The sequence below is a fragment of the Apus apus genome, chromosome 4 (genome assembly GCF_020740795.1).
Source record: "Apus apus isolate bApuApu2 chromosome 4, bApuApu2.pri.cur, whole genome shotgun sequence".
NCBI classification, from domain to species: Eukaryota; Metazoa; Chordata; class Aves; order Apodiformes; family Apodidae; genus Apus; species Apus apus.
The window spans coordinates 4,744,010-4,760,964 of NC_067285.1; the positions used below are offsets into that span (position 1 = coordinate 4,744,010).

Below are 16,955 nucleotides of genomic sequence, written 5' to 3' on the forward strand. Positions count from 1 at the left end.
ACTGAGATACATATTTTAACAGAGGAAAGAAAAGGCTCCTTGGCCTCTTGTTTATCCAGTGGGTAATTACACTGTAATTAAATGTAGTTGATTGTTCTCCTTCACAGGAAGATAATCCCACTCACTATACAAGTTTCAAGGGCATCCATAAAGAGGTGTACAAAGATTAGTGTCTATGTTAGAGGAATGCCCCAAACCAGCCAAAAGCAGGACCTAACCTACATAAAACAGAACTCCAAATTGTCAATAAAACAGCCTGTTTGAGAGAGCTCAAGGCCAGATCTGTGACAGCTGCAAACATCCTAACACCTGAATTAGAATGGTACAGGATCTGTGATCATATGACAACTACTACAGTGGGCAAACAGATTCCAGGCATTGCTGAAGTTGCAATTATAACACTAAAGAAAAATTATTAACATCTGGGAGACAGGCAGTTTGTGATACAACAGTTTCAAGGCAGCCATGCCAGGAAAAGCAGGTGCACAAGAGCACAAATACAAGCACATACTTACACTCAAGTGTTGCAGTTCATGATGACAAAAAGGAGACCATCAGGACACCATTTCAGGTAGATGTGCTCTTCAAAGAAGAAACACTCCACAAGGGGAAGTCAAATGAATCACTCACAAGAAGGAATACTGTTGAATTCTTTTAATAACACTAGGAAAATATCATAGTATTAAAATCCTGCATGGGATCCTCCGAAGGTTATTTGAGTTGGGATTTCTTTGTGTTTATAAACCAGTCTTTTTTTTTTTTTTTTCCCTCTTCCCAATTGTGTTTTCTTTTAAACCAGCTACTCCTTCACAATGGCACTTCCAGTTAAAACACAGCTAACCTATAAATACCTGAATACCACAGCACACCCTGTGTGCCTGGGTTCTGTTGAAATCTTAGCAGAACTAATGGTCAATCTATCCAACACAGGGAAGCAAACATGGATTCGTTAAGCAGGGAAGGTAATAGCCAGTAAAGAATACATTGCATACATAATACAGAAGGAAAAAAATTAAGGTCTGGAGTATGTGAAATTACACTGGTTTTGCACCTTAAACCTATTAGAAGTTACTCTGTTGGCCAATACTACTCCACTGAACAAGCAGAATGTTGGTCAGAAGTCTAACGTGCCGTGTACCAGCACAGAGAGAACACCAGCAGTCCAACGCTGTGGAAAGAAAACATGAAATCCAGCTCATGTTTCTGGTTAGGGGTCGATTTCTTCAGGAACTACTGTTAACATGACGTCCTCGTTGCCCCTGCGCACAACCATGTTCAGGGCACTGTCCTTTTTAATGATGTCACTGACATCACTGGCTGAGCTTATCGACTGTCCATTGATGCTGATGATCACGTCGTTGTCCTTCAGGCCACCACTGAAAGCACAAAGCAGCAATGCATCAGTGGAACTGCCACTACTTCGGCTTTACAAGATTGGAGCTTTGTTTTCTTTTTTTTAAAAAAGGGTCACTGGATTTTCCCTATTTCCCACCCAAAGGCAGTTGCACAGACACAGCCGGCAGGCAAAGAGAATTTATGGGGTGGTGAAGGCTACAAGACAATGCACAAATCACTAAATCACAGAATTGTCAGAGTTGGAAGGGATCTCTAGAGATCATCCAGTCCAACTCCCCAGCCAAAGCAGCATCCCCCCGAGCACATCACACAGAGCTGCATCCAGGCAGGTTTGGAATATTTCCAGAGAAGGAGACTCCAACAACCTCCCTGGGCAGCCTGTCCCAGTGCCTTGTCACTCTCATTGTAAAAAAGTTTTCTCTCATATTTCAGTGGAGTTTCCCATGCTCCAGCTTGTGCCCGTTGCCTCGCAGACATCTCAGATGGACATACAAGTTTGATTAACAATCCCATACCTCACTCTGCTCAAAGGAATCCACCCCTGCAAACACTGCAATACCTCTGCAACAAGGATCCTAGGTGCTGATTCAATAGAAGAGACAGAGGTGTGCTCTTCTTTTAAAACAATTTCTTTTAAAATAACGTTCCAAGCTTATGTTCACATATACACAGCAAAGCTGTCTGAGTGGCACTATGTGTTAATGCTTGAGGAATTTCAGTTCCAAATCCATGGAGTTCTCCTTATGTAGATTGCTGGCAGCCACTTCACCTTACCTTCATGTTTTGAACCTGAGTAGAATGCCACAGGCAGTGATCCAGCCCAGTCACCAAAAATGCATGTGTGTTCTCTCCCTGCCTGCCTGAAACTGGTAGAATCCCTTCCCCTGACCTCAGAACCACCAAAAACAAAACTTCCCCAAAGCAAGATGGGGCAGAAGTGGAGCTGGCACAGCAAGGCTCCCCTGCCCAGGGCTGTGGGTCTCTCCTCAAGCTGCCTGAGAGTGAGAAACGAGGTGGTGAGGGTTACCATCCACCACAAGGTCTTGCCCAGTCTTGCACAATGATCTGGCTCCAAGTTATGGAAATATTAACCAAGGAACCAGATCAGACATGATTCAGCCCTTCAGCACAATCCTTCTTCACAAAACCACAGAGCAGTCATCATCCTCTTCCGTTTGCAAAAAACTTCTTACATGATGTCTCCTGCAAGCAGGGTGCCTTGCTCAATGTTTGCAACAAATCTGGTTGCCTACTGAAGGCCTGGATTAGGACATTTTCATGGGAGAAACCATCCCAAGTTATCTTGGTCCCTCACAAAGCCTTCTCCTTCCAGGACCAGTTGCTGCAGAATTGCTCCAATCCCCTGCCCAGCAGGTGTACACAACATGCACTGCAGAGGACACCAGCAGAATGGGGAAACCCATGGGCAAGGGGACAGGGAGAGGGGCAGGCAGAGCAAACACAGGTTGTGTGTTAATTGCCAGGTCAGCCTTGGTGTCCTGACTTGTGTTTGCCTTCGAGCTATGGGGTTATGTGGCTTCACGTCCTTCTCCTACCTATTGTCCCTACTCCTATAATGATTTTTTTGCACCCTCAGGTTGGACCTGCATGTCAAGGCAGTAAGCTCAGTCCCACAGAGGAGCAGCCCCATCATTCCCACACCAGCTGCAGCTCAGTGTCATGTCACCAGAGTTCTGCATGAACAGCACTGCCAACCAGAAGTACCCACACAAAGCAACAGTGATTTAGAAAACAAGGCAGAGAGTTGACACTATGTCTTATGGTGGCAACCAAACTAGAACAAAAATACATCATCTCCCCAACTTCACAGTCTCCCTGAGAGAAAACACATGCCAGCCTACCTGCCTTTGGTGGGACATGGCACCTCTTTTATATCACAAAGATTTCTCTTCAATGATCTCTAGTTTCAGAATTAATAAATTTTCCTACTTCCTACCCTGGATTACCAAGTGGTTTTGTATTAACCAGACTGAAGGGAAAGTGTCTCCAATAAGAGCAAGCCAGACCACTGTTGGTGACCTCAGATCAGATGCTGTGGCATCTCATAAAGTGTGGTACCAAGCAGCAGGTGAGGTTATGAGCAGATACAGAATCACAGAATCATCCTGGTTGGAAATGACTTTGAAGACCATCGAGTCAAACCATAGCCTAAATCCACCAACCATAACATCTACCCATTCAGTCCTTAAATTGTGTCCCTGACTAATATGAAGAAAAAGACCAGCTGGCCAAACCCAAAAGCTCTTCCCAGTAACGTGACTCCTGACAAAGCTTTCTCACGGCAGAGCATCTCCTGCCAGGGGAGCATTTCACCCCTGATGGAGGCACCCCAGGAGATTTGGTGGGCTTGCCCAAGACTGAGGCACTTGGGTTGAGGTGGATATGAAGCTTCTCCCTCACTCTCCTAGAGAAGAGACTAGCAGGGCTGTGAGGAGCACACATAAGCAAAGGTCTTTACTCAGCGCTGGAACTGGTACAACAGATGGCTTGGAGAGGATCGCTGAGAAACATGGAAACGGAGTTTTCACGCCCACTGAATCCTTGCTCTTTTGGCTGGGGATGCTGACAGGGCTTTGCTGCAGTACCCTGATCCATTCCCAGTATTGCCCATCAGGGACTGGACTGAAACCACAAACTGATTTCCAGCAGACAACCTAATAACTATCAGATGGTCGTAATTTCGTTAATTTAGCACGATTGAGATAGCCAGTGAAGCAGGGAACATTCTCCATCATTACCCCCTGTCAGTGGCAGTGGTTTTGAGAGAAAAGCAGTTCAACTTACGCTTCAGCTGGTGTTTCTGGAATGACTTCAATAACGTAGGCCCCAGAGACCACATCAGGGAAGTCTTTATGGCGATCCTTCAGCTCTCTAGCTTTGCTGGAAAATGAAGGAACAGCAAGAAAAATATTTTGGTGGGGGAAAAAAAAAAATAAATCTTGCATTTTTACTTAGCTAGCTCACTTTACATACACTGGCTGGGGTGTTTTACACATGTTGAGACACTTCACAATTCCTTTTAACCCTTAAGTGCTTCAAGAATCATCCTGCTTTTTAATGCCTATTTCTGGTAAAAGACAATAACTTCAATATAACAGAGGAGCCGAGTTAAAACACTGCAAAACTTGGTCAATCTTTTAGAACTAGCAGATCCTGAAAACCTAAAAAAAGCCCCTTTGGGTTTTCAATGCTGTTATACCCCTGATCCTGCCCATGGGAAGGCTTCAGGTTATTTCTACAGGAGGCAGCATCAACTGTTCATGAGTCCTTTCAGGTTTGGGTATGAATAAGCAAGTCCACACAAAAGCTTCATTTTACATTAAGTGTATTGTTTAATGAAAATAATTTTAGAGAAACGGGAATAAGCATGTAGGTTCCTGTAATTCTTGACAACACACTGTCCTGTTTTCTCCTTGACCCACAAGACAGCCCAGGACAGATGGTAACAACAGTAGTGGAGCCCAGGGGACAAGTTAACAAATACTAATTATTCTCTTCTGAAGCATTAAGGAGAAGTCAGGGAGTGGTTTAAAAACTAGCTCATACAATTGTCTACAGGAGAGTTCAACCACGTAGCAGATGCAGAGAAAAACATATCAAACATCAGCTGGGAGTTGTCAGCAGCACTGACAGAGTCACACTGCTGGTCCATCCTCTTGGTTGTGTCTGCAGATCATGAGCTTGATCCAAATGCACGCAGTGACCACACTTGGGAAAGGTAAGAGACCACCACTTTCACTTACCTAGGAGTTAGGGACATCATTCGTATGCCAATGTATTTCTTTTTGGTTATAGCTTTTCCTACAAAAAAGAAAACAGGTTTTGATCAACTGCTCTTACTTAAGAGCCTCAAAGACTGCTGAGTTTCTGGTTTACCACTATTTTCATCTTTTCCTCTTTCAAAGCAGTGAAGTACAGTACCTTTAGCTTGTCTGTCATGGGATTCAGTTAGGAATTTCTTGATTTTATCTGATGGGATAGCAAACGAGATCCCTGCTGTAACTTTTAATGTGTTAATTCCAATGACTTCACCATCCTGGAGAAACAAGACATTGTTATTAGCAAATATGAAGCTTCTCAAAGAGAGATGATTTCTTCGAAAGACAAATTCACACAACACACTCTGGTTTTAATTTTTCTCCATGGTTTCTTTGAGCCTAAATTTTTGAGTCCATTGATTAGAAACTACGGTACAGTTTTGGAGAACTGATGTGGGTGTTCATCTCACAGTTAGGAGAAGAAGAGAGGTCAGAACTGGGCAGCTTTCTTGTTTGCAGCAGATGAGAAGCAATTTCTAGAGGCTGCACATGATGAAGTGTGGTGCTGACCAATCCTGAGCAAATATTGAATAATATTTTAAAGAAAAGCAACAGTTCCCCAAAATCTAAAGCTTTTCTTGGTAATCTGACTCCAAAAGAGTTTAATCTCTGCTGTCACCTGATGATTCTGAGATCTCAGCAGCTTCCTTCCCTGAAAGTCATACCCTAATATCCTGATGACATGTGTGGGGTTTTCAAACCCCTTCAGTATGATTCAAAATAAAGGGGTAAATGTTTTTGAACCGTTTAACTGAGTTTCAGTGTGCAAAAAAAAATATTAGTGGCTGCAGTGAGGGCAAACACCTCAACTTTAAAATGTGCTGTTTGCAAGGCACGGGGAAAAAAAAAATAAAAAATAAAAAAAAATTGAGCATTACACTTGCTCAAAACTATGCAAACCATAAACACCTTAAATATGGAAATCCAAACGTATCTCGGGATTTGCCAACATAAACACAGACAAATGATTAGTAAGAATCATGAGAATTTTGTGTAGTCAGCCAGCCATCAAAAGCTCTGAATCATATTTCTGGTGTAGGGCTTTGTTTGTTTGTTGGTTTGGGAGGGGTTTTTTGTTTTGGTTTTCAACTAAAAAGTATGAAGCAATAAGCTTGACACTAAACAAAATTGAAGAAGCTCTTACCAGATTTACTAGGGGTCCTCCAGAGTTTCCGTACTGAAAAGAAACATATGGCAAGAGCATGTTTTAATATCTACCTCTTAATTCATAGAAAGCAAAACATAAAAGAAATTTTTCAAATATTTCTGCAGTCATTTTTTCATTGTCTGTTAAATCTGTGCAATAGAACAGCCTTAACATCCAAACCTCTTTTTGCTGAGCCTTGCAAAGGCTTAGTCCTTTTTCTCTTGCCAGACCAAGCTAAGAAAGCCAAGGTTTTCCCTTTGTTTTAGCAGTACCACACTAGCAACTTGGAAGATTTTAGGACAGCTCTGGGAGCTGTTAGTGAAGATTTTTTACAAGGTCAACAGTAGAAGTACAAAAACTATTGTTTTGCCTTAATGCAGAAACAAACTTGAATCCTTAAACTAAGCTTGGCTTCTTTTAAGAAAACACGATGGGATTTTGAAAAGATACTTATTTGCCAGAGAATATTGCCTCCTCCCCTGTGAGAATTGTGGAGTGAAGGCAGATATTGTACTTGGGGTGGTTCCTTGGGGGACATTTAAAAACCAACCAAGTGCTGCTGCATCACAGATGTCCCTGTTTACAGGGATAGAAGGAAAGCCAGCTATGCTCTCTGTTCGGAAGAGCTGCATCGCTGCTGACATCTTCAAAGCAGCTGTTCAAGAAATCCAAGAGCTGGAGGGAAGGAGGTTCAGAGAGGGACCTACATTGATGATGGCATCCGTCTGGATATAGTCCATGTCGGAGTTGCGGAGCCCCAGCTCCTTCCCTCCGCGCTGGGTGGTGCTAACGATCCCCGTCGTCACCGTGTTCTGGAGGGAAAACGGGCTCCCAATGGCCACCACAAACTCTCCTGGCCTCAAGTCTGCAGACTGACCAAGCAGAAGAACTGGCAATTTACCCTACAAATAAAATAAATAGGGGGAAAAAAAAAAAAAGAAGGATTAAGAAAAGTGCAGATGTCGTCAGGACACCGCTACACCGCGAGACCAAATTCCACAGGAACATGGATACGTTCAGAGTGGAGAGGAAAAATGAGAGGATCTTATCCCTTGGGAGTTTCTTGCTGGTTTTATTTTCCTTTAATATCACACGTGGCTCTGTTTAGAAACACCTCAATGAACTCCTGCTCCTCCTCCACAACAGGCACCCATGAAATAAAAAACAATTAAAAGACCAAAGGGGTATTTGTGCTCTGCTCTACCAAGCAAACACCTGGTGATAGTAGGAATAAGTTGTTGCCAACAGCTTCTTGAAATAATTAGCCAACAGCTGCTGAAGTAAAAATAATATCTTTTTTAAGAGTGAACACTGAAGTCTCATGAAAGCAACAAATGTATGTATCAAATGTTAAAAGCCTTTTATATTCTCAGAAGGCACCAGCTAATGTTTCATCTAATTTTTTCTTCAATGGAGCATCTCTCCTACATAATTATGTTGCCTCCTACATACACTGATGGTTTCTTCTGAAGATGTTAGGATTTAAAGACTTTATGAGATTTTTCTGTTATGACAGTAGGGGATACCATTACATTTTCCTTTCAAGATCTTATCTCTAAACATACTATCATATTCTTGAAGACATGCCTAGTGAGACAAAACATTCTTAAATCCTGGCATTAAGAAACATCGCTGCAATTTACAGCAATTAAAAAAAAAAATAAAAGGAGGGAAGGTTGGATCCACAATATCCCTTCTACATTTAACCTGTTGTCCAGATGATCCTGACCCTCCCTGGGTATTTAGCTACATATTTAATCTCATCACTAGGCTATTTCTGTTAGGATCAATACACCTGGACACACATAAATTTCAATTTAAGGATTTGGAGATTACTGAGCCCAAAATCAAACCAGAAGAAGTCTGAAGGGATGCAAGATTTGCTTGCCTAACCCAACTTGAACCAAGCTTTCCTCCAAGCTTGCCCCACTTCAAAATTCTTTATTTTGTCCAACAAACCCAGTCCCCAAAAAAAAAAGGCATTAGAATACATTTTCAAAGCAGGCCAGTTATTCTAGATGCAGTGGAAGCTTATCTAGAAATTAATTTAAACCAGATTCTAAGGAGAGGGTGACTTAGTTACTTCATTAAAAAACAGGGTATTCTTGAGCTGTGTACCTAAAATGGAAGTAGAGATTGGCTTAATACGTCTTCTTATAATAAATTCCTTCTGCAAAATTTGTGCCTTTTTAATCCAATGCCTGTCCCCAAGCACAGATTTACAAGCCTATTCTTGATGGGATCAAAAAGCTATATCCTGTGTGCTCACTTACGTATAAATTCCCAAAAGAGTAATAATCTTGTTTCAGAAGTTAAGAGAAGTTCACAGTTTTTTGCAAAAAAGGAAAATATTATGTGCTTAAACTGGAAATCAAGGGCTAGCTCTGTAGAGGTCTTTTGTCACCAGCAGTTAGAAAGTCTGTATTGATAAGTCACTCTTAGGGACAAAAATCCACTGATATAAACTAACCCAAATGCCCATCACTTTGTATTTTTCACCTACAGTTTTATTTCCAGTGTCCTAGGAGGCACATCATGTCTGTAAAGCAGAAAGTGAAAAAGGCAAAGACATCAGTCATCACTACACTCTGCTGCAAATACAGAAGTTATGGTTTTAATATGGAACAAGCCTGGTCCTGTGTATCCTTTGTAACAACTCCACCAGCAAAATTTTACTCAGATGAACAGATTGTTTCAATAAAACTCCTTGCCAAATCCCAGACAGGATAAGATGCTCTATGGAAACTTATCCTTTAGTCTCCAGACAGCAAGAAAATAATTAACCAACTGCTTGTTGAACAGAATCAGTTGGAAGAGCAACAGAACAGGCAACAGAGTACAGGGAAAAACTTTCCCTTTCTCATTATCATTCAGAGGGAAGTTTTCACAACCAGCAGAATCCTACTATTAGGGACTCCAAGGGGCCTCTCCAGAGCAGCAGGGAAGATGCAGCTACAATTAGCTGGGCTGAGAAGCATTCAGCCTATGCAACACGAACAGCCCCATATGGGTATTGTTTGGATAGAGGGAGCACCCTGGCCCTTCCATCCCTCACCAGATGCTCTTCAGCTTACGTAGCACGTGTTTTCAACATGTTGGTTGAGAGCAGCATCTCTTTTTGGCACTGCTTCTCCTTATTGGGAAAAAAAAAAAACAACAACAAAAAACCACAGCACAAAAAGTGGCTTTTGTTTACACCCCGGTGCACTGAAAACAGATACTTTGTAAAAAAAGGGGGACATTTATCAGTAAAGGAAACACAGGCAAGCATAAAAAAGAAAAAAAGATAATTTCTTTTTAGGAAAAGAAAAAAGACTGGTTGTGTACAAAGTTAGATTTATACAATGTTCCTGAGTTATAAAAACAGGTCACAAAGCCAAAAGCGCTTTTGGCAGCAGAAAGAAAATAGATGAACAATCTCTGACTAATACAATTACTTCTGATTCTGCTGAGTTTTCAAGCCCGTGCCCATACTAGCTAGAGGCTTCAGTTCAAAGTCAAAAACTGCTCAGATTGGCTGTGGGTCCCCCTGTGTGATTCCACAAGCCTTCTGGAAAGAGTCTGGCTAACCTTTCCTGTGCTAAGGACAAAAACCTACTGCAAAAATCGCCTGGCTCTGCACGTTATGAACCCTAACTCTGGAAAACCTCTATTCCTTCTCATTCCACAGCGTGGTGCAGAGCAGACTAACAGCACTGCATGTAAATACTCTCATTAGTGCCTCAACAAGTAAATGCCATAAGGAATAGGTTGTGATGATTCCATGCATTGCAGTGGCTTTAAATGTTGGGTTTTCCCTTAAAATAATAAAGAAAAAAGAGCTGAAAAAGAACATGGCCACATGCAGACCTAAACTTTCCATTACCAATAAAGCCCAATGTGCATTGAATTTGTAGAAGTGAGATCAGGATAAAGCTAGAAAGTATAAATAAGCTATAAAGTTAGGTTGTGGAATCTCCTTCACTGGAGACATTCCAAACCCGCCTGGACACCTTCCTGTGTGATGTGCTCTGGGTGGTCCTGCCTGGCAGGGGGGTTGGACTGGATGATCTTTCCAGGTCCCTTCCAACCCCTAAGATCCTGTGATAGTAGAAATCCCCAAACATCAAGTGATGGAGTGGGAAGCATGTCATTCTGCTGTCTCCAGGAGTGCTGGAGATGCAGGGTAGGCACTCATGGCAGCTTTGTGGCCAGAACCCACCAGAACACCCTGCCTGTGTCCTCCCACCCCCCACTGGCTCCTGCCTAGGGTGTCACAACAGTCCTTGCAAACCAAGTGCTCGAGTCTGGGGCCCTTAGTAACTATACTTAATAAACGGGCACTCTTCAATTTTTACATAAGGTCTGACGGGCATCAGGATGCTGTCACTGCTGCTACAACTCATTATTCTCTTCAGTTAACTATAGATTTGCCCCAATAGTTAATTAAAAGCCCAGACAAACGAGCATGCCTTGCAGCACAACGCAGAGAGAGCCAAAAACCCAAACCTAAACCCAGCTTTCCCAGTGACTCACTGCATGACCTTGGGCAACACATAACATCTTTCCCTCCATTTTTTTCATTTGATGAAGCCTCTGGGCTCTGCTGGGATCTTGTGTTTACTCAATAAAAGAAATCTGCAAGCAGGCATTCTGCAAGTACACAGAAATAGGACTAAACATGCAAAGCCATAAGAGGCACATGACTCACTGTTTACACCCAGCCAGAGAAGAAGCCATTAATTTGTGTTAATATTTTAAGCCTTTCTCATCCCAAAGGGCTTCAGACATTTTTATCCACGGATTTGACTCAAACACTGGATAAACATCACTCCCACCAAACGGAGAGCTGCACAGCACCACAAGAAACAGCTTCACCCAATGCTGGGGAGGCTGTCCTGGGGATGGGAGGCAGTAGTTTGGCATGGGAGACTAGGACAAGTCCAGAAGAACATCAGCACCAGCCAGGAGCCAGATGTTCACCTGATGCACATTAACAACCCAATGGAAGTCAGGTAAAATAAGTGGAGACTTGATAAATCAGCCCTGAAACTAAAAAGATGAGGAGACAAGTAAGCACTCCCAGGCATGGCCAGTGCTGTAGAGGACCAGCAACATAACATCCCCCCAACATAAGAAGGACATAGAGCTCCTGGGGAGAGTCCAGAGGAGGCCATGGAGATGATCCAAGGGCTGGAGCAGCTCTGCTCTGGAGACAGGCTGAGAGAGTTGGAGTGTTCAGCCTGGAGAAGAGAAGGCTCCAGGGAGACCTTAGAGCACCTTCCAGTGCCTGAAGGGGCTGCAGGAAAGCTGGGAAGATTTTTATAAGGGCAGAGAGTGATGGGATGAAGGGTAATGGCTTTAAATTGGAAGAGGAAGGATTTAGATTAGACATTAGGAAGAAGTTACTCAGTGAGGGTGATGAGACACTGGTACAGGTTGCCCAGAGAAGCTGTGGCTGCCCCATCCCTGGAAGTGTTCAAGGACAGGTTGGATGGGGCTTAGAGCAACCTGATCTAGTGGGGGGGGGTTGGATCTAGATGATCTTTAAGGCCTCTTCCAACCCAAACCAGTCTGTGATTCTATGAAATGATTCTATGAATAAAAACCAAGACACAGACAGTCCTGCCCAGCGAGTGTTTTAGCTGGAACTTTTTAACCCATGAAATAAATGAACCTGTCTCTGTGTTGGCACAGAAAGCAAGTAAATCCCTTCTCTGCTCTGTAAACTCCTTCTTTTATGGAAGGAAGATCATGAATCTGCAAGAAGCAGTTCAATAAACTGATGCAGAGAAGACAAATGTTCTCAGTTTAATTTGTGCTAAATAGTGACAGATTTCCTTCCTGCTTTTAATTTTTAGGTGGAAAAGAAGCAGATGCTTGTAGGGTCAGCTAACTCAGCTGTAAGGAACTCTGGCAAAAAAAACATGGAACTTCCCAGGGAATTGGATTTCTCTTGTCCTTAATGAAACTCCTTAACTTTTAGAATATGTTATGGCAAAAATAAAATCACGGGCAGTGAGCATATAAAAATGTAGAGTATCATCTACAATCTAGAAACTGCTTGACAAAATGCCAAAGAAAATGAAAAACCCAAGCTGAAGGCATTACAAGCCTCCAAAAGTATGTCATCTATAGTTAGGAAAACAAAACTGAGTCTCTTTATCTAAATATGGAGCATGGGAAGCTTGCAGAAAAAAAGAAAAAAAAAAAAGGAGGATGAAGTGCTGTGTTGCTGTGTCACCAGATTTCAGTCACCTGGTAAGATATTGCTGTTCCCTCTTAAAAGAAAGTAAAATTCCTGGGTGCTGGCAGACCCACCCTGGAGATTTGTGGGCATTTTGCTGTGCCAGGAGCTGGATCATCCCTGCAGCAAGGGCTGCAAGGAGCTGAAGAGGGCAGGAAACCACTGCTGCCTAAACTGGTGAGTAAACAGGAGTTGACATGCGAGCTTTTCACAAGCTAGTTCATTTCTATGGGCCCTGAAGACTTCTGGAACCAATACGTGGGCTTCCTCAGGCTCTGGAAAGGAAGCACTGTAATATCCAGTGACAGATTTCAAAGTAAAATAGCATCTTAGAAAAGCCACTTACATCTGGTGTTCAAGTAGTTTGGTTTTGCAAACTGTGGGCTATTAAAATATTTATACATAAACAGGAAAGTTTGCTTTCCTGCTTCCTCCTGTTTGTACACACGGGGGGGGGAAAAAACCCCCAACAAATCCCCCCTGACCACAAAGATACAGACACTGCATTGCCTCACGAAACCACCAGAGTGAGGGCAGAAGGTCCTGCTGATTTATAAGTGTCAAATTCAGCGGTTATTAGTAAGATGCAGGAAAAAAAAACCTTGAGCAAAAGGGCCAAAACATCACCACAAATTAGAGATCGGTCAAACTCCCACTTACTGCTGTACCATCTCAATGCCAGCTCCTGCCTGGGATGCTGAAGCCACTAAGTGGTCACATTGAGTAACAAAATTCTTCAGTCCCTGGTGTGATTTTCAGGACATAGGTGCTATTTCAGAGTCAGTGGCAAGGGTCCCATGGCTGGTTTGAAGCGTGTAGGAAGACAGACCTGGAAGTCAAGCCATTCATGGTGCTCATCCCTCTGTACTCACTGCCAAGCCCTAGGCACCTGCCACACAGACCATTCCTGTGGACAGGAACCACTTGCCAGGGGTGAAAGTGGTCTCTGGGCAAAAGCCACCTCCACTTCTGCCTTCTTTTGGATTCCAGCTTTGATCTTTCCAGCAGAGGCCTCTTTTCTAACCCTGCCCCCAGTTAACCTTGACATTGTCCATCAAACCAACCCAAAATCTCCTTTCCTGCTCCTGGTATTTATAGTTTTCAGCAGCTATATCACACTTTCTCCTTTAACAAGGTAGTTGTTTGTCTTGAGATGAGTTTCATAATCAAGCTCTGCCAGCTCAAAAGCATCTGCCAGCTTTGCAATGTTGTGCAATATTTTTGGTGGGTTTCAGGCTACTGTGGCATCACGTGTGCCACACAGGATGGATTCCAACAGCCTCTGCCCACGCTGCCAAAGTTCCAATTTTTCTAGGGAAGTTTTATAAACTTTGCATGTTTCCAAAGTGTCTGCCACTGAACTCTTTCTTTCTAGTACCACTTTTCTCCTCAAAGCTGTTTGCATTTGGAAGGATGGTTATATTGCACTTGCCTTTCTCACACTTGACTCCAGTCTTACTTCCAACACTTCAACAAATCACTTTGTCTCACTGTGGACACAAGAAATACAGATTTTCTTTTTCTTTGATACACTGTAAAAATAAATGTATTTTAGGATTAGAAGAACAACTCCAAGGTTACTGTTCCTCGTGGCCAGCAGGTCAATGGAGGTGATTCTTCCACTCTACTCTGCTCTCACAAGATCCCATCTGCAGTGCTGGGTCCAGTTCTGGAGCCCCCAGTATAAGGACTCTCCTGGAGAGAGTCCAAAGGCCACAAAGATGATCGAAGGGCTGGAGCAGCTCTGCTATGAGGACAGGCTGAGAGAGCTGGGATTGTTTAGACCAAAGAAGAGAAGGCTCTGGGAAGAACTTCCAAGTACCTGAAGGGGCTACAGGAATGCTGGAGAGGAATTTTTTACAAGGGGTTGTAGTGAGGGGACAATGGGTAATAGATAAAAACTGCAAGAGGAAAGATTCAGGTTAAACATTAGGAGGCAATTCCTCACTGTGAGGGTGATGAGACCCTGGCCCAGGTTGCCCAGGGAAGCTGTGGCTGCCCCATCCCTGGCAGTGTTGAAGGGCAGGTTGGATGGGGCTTGGAGCAACCTGGGCTGGTGGGTGGTGTCTGTGGCCATGGCAGGGGGGTTGGAATTAGACGATCTTTAAGGTCCCTTCCAACCCAAACCAGTCTGGGATTCTATGAGTCATCCTTACTGGTGCTCATACTTTACCACCCTCTTTCATTTCCTATTGCACTCAGCAAAGCCAAATTAGTTCTAGTAAAGTCGTTGGCCAGAAGTTCACAGCTCAAAGAAAAACAGTGTGCAGGCTGCAGCAAAATCTTCAGGTTTAGGAACACCAGTTGGCAACCTGAACTCATAGCTCAAGCCCAGCTCTGTGCCTAAACCACAGAGTCATTCTTCACCTTTCAGATCCTGCCTTATCATGCCACAGAAGAACAGAAGAAAAACCAAAACCTTCTGCATCTTTGATATCACTTTCAAATAATTTATTCAGAAGGAAGAACTTCATCTTTTACTTCAGAAAAATTCTTAGGGATGGTTTTCAGGTGGTTTTCATGCCATACCCAGATTTTTAAAGGGTTTTTTGTGCTGTCTCATTGACTTCTACAGCCTTCAAATACATTTCAACTTCAACAAATTACTACCTCTGTGATTTTAAAAAGCCTTTTATAAATCTGAATTATTGCAAGGCATTTCAGTACAAAAAAGGAAAGCTCAAACGTCAAACTTGAATAGATACTTTAAAATGTCCCATGAAAGTTCAGTCTGAAAAATCAGCTTCTCAGCTGACTGCATTTTAACTTTTTTTTTTTTTTTTATGAACACTTAAAATTTTGTGGTTCTAGTTCTCCAGGTGCAAAGCATCATCTGTCCTGTGAACAGAGGTGCCTCAGAGGGATCACCTTGGGTTGGGATTTCCCAGTATCATGGCACTAGAGCTAGCTGGAAAATTGGCCTCCCATACCAGAAAAAAAACCCCAAGTGGTACAAAGAAGTTCTCCTGAAGTCTTCTCAACACTATCCTGAGCTGGAGCAGGCAGGGGCCAGGGGGAATGACACACAAGGTACTGGATGGTAGGAGTGAATGTCCAACCTATGTTTATATTCACATTCTGGCTAATTTTGAGCAGGGATATGAACTTTAATCTCCTGCTACCCAGACAGATGTGCTAAGCTGATATTATGTGAAGAAGAGAGTGGTGCCTGCCTGGCTCCTTCTGCAAAAGCTCAGCCTCCAGACAAGGAGACACTTCCCAAAGTTTCATTAAAACCAACCCTTTTTCTCATGGACAATTGAAAGCTGCTGTATTTTGGATCAAAAATCATCTATTCTTTCCTGCTCCATGACTGAACAAAATAAGAGAATAGCAACCTGGAATGAAAAACACTTGCAAAAGACCAGCTGATCTGCCACTTGCCAGGGAGGGTCACAACTATGATCAAAAATAAAATTGATATAAGATGATCTATCATTTAGATGAACTATCATTTAGTTACACAGCAGTAATTCTTAAAACCCAAGAGCATCTGCCATCTTGCAAGTCATAACCAGCACTGCTAATTCCAGTCACGTTCAGCAGTGGTTTCCACTACAAGCAACTCATCCAGCTTCATTCTCTTTTTCCAAGCTGCTTCTAGTCTTCTAGGTTCTCCCTCCCCACAAGTAGCTAACCAGGGAAATTCTGCAGCCGTTTCTTTGAGGTGTCAAATAACATAAAACTTTATGTCTTCTTTCTTCTTAAGCCCTCGGAATGATGTGTCACATCGGTTCAATGTCTCCTCCCTGACTCACCAGCTCCTCTGCTCTGAAGCTCACCTTCCTATTGCTGGAAGTCCTCTCCTCCTCACCACCATTGTCTGGTCTACTTTCCTCATCATGTTGTGCTTCCAATTGTAAATCACTTTTCCAGCTGCCCTTCACTCCCTGCCATGTCCTAATGCTGCCAGTTCTCATCCTGGGGATCTTTCCCTTTGCTTTGTCACTGCAGGTCTACATTTGTTTAACATAAAAATGAGAAAATAACTGATTGGCAGATCTTTAAATAGGTTATGTGAGGAAAACAGAGGAGAAAAAAAACCACAACACATGGCAAAAAGCCTTCTTGGTATTGTTAAAGCTTTCTGCCATGTCACTGTTAAGAAGCTTTTAAAAAAAGAAAACATAAAGAGCTTTTAAATGACAAAGGTGCTAAGAGAGCAGCAGCAGCAGCTTTTCATAGCTTGGGTCATCCAAGAGTTCTGCATTAGACATCTGATTTAGTCATGAACTCTGGCACAAACACTTTTGACCTCACTGGGGAATAGGCCTGAACTAAAACAACACTGCAAGATCTACACATTTTTGAGTCATGTGTTTTGAATGAAACGTTCTCGCCCGTTGAATTTGGAGGTCATTAACTAACAGCCCGAACAAGGGAAACC

The 16,955-nt window shown here is 42.8% G+C and overlaps 1 protein-coding gene across 1 annotated transcript in view; it reads right to left on the bottom strand.

Annotated features, from left to right (window-relative positions):
* Positions 1-639: 639 nt before the first annotated feature.
* The window catches only part of HTRA1 (HtrA serine peptidase 1), a 34,141-nt gene continuing 17,825 nt past the window's right edge, over positions 640-16,955 (bottom strand). Inside the window, exons 4-9 of the mRNA XM_051618724.1 lie at positions 7,050-7,244; positions 6,340-6,372; positions 5,299-5,413; positions 5,121-5,178; positions 4,162-4,257; positions 640-1,376 (exon numbers count right to left, since the gene is read on the bottom strand). Of these exons, the coding sequence (XP_051474684.1) occupies positions 1,208-1,376; positions 4,162-4,257; positions 5,121-5,178; positions 5,299-5,413; positions 6,340-6,372; positions 7,050-7,244 (666 nt within the window). The 3' untranslated portion in view covers positions 640-1,207. The remainder of the gene's footprint in view (positions 1,377-4,161; positions 4,258-5,120; positions 5,179-5,298; positions 5,414-6,339; positions 6,373-7,049; positions 7,245-16,955) is intronic.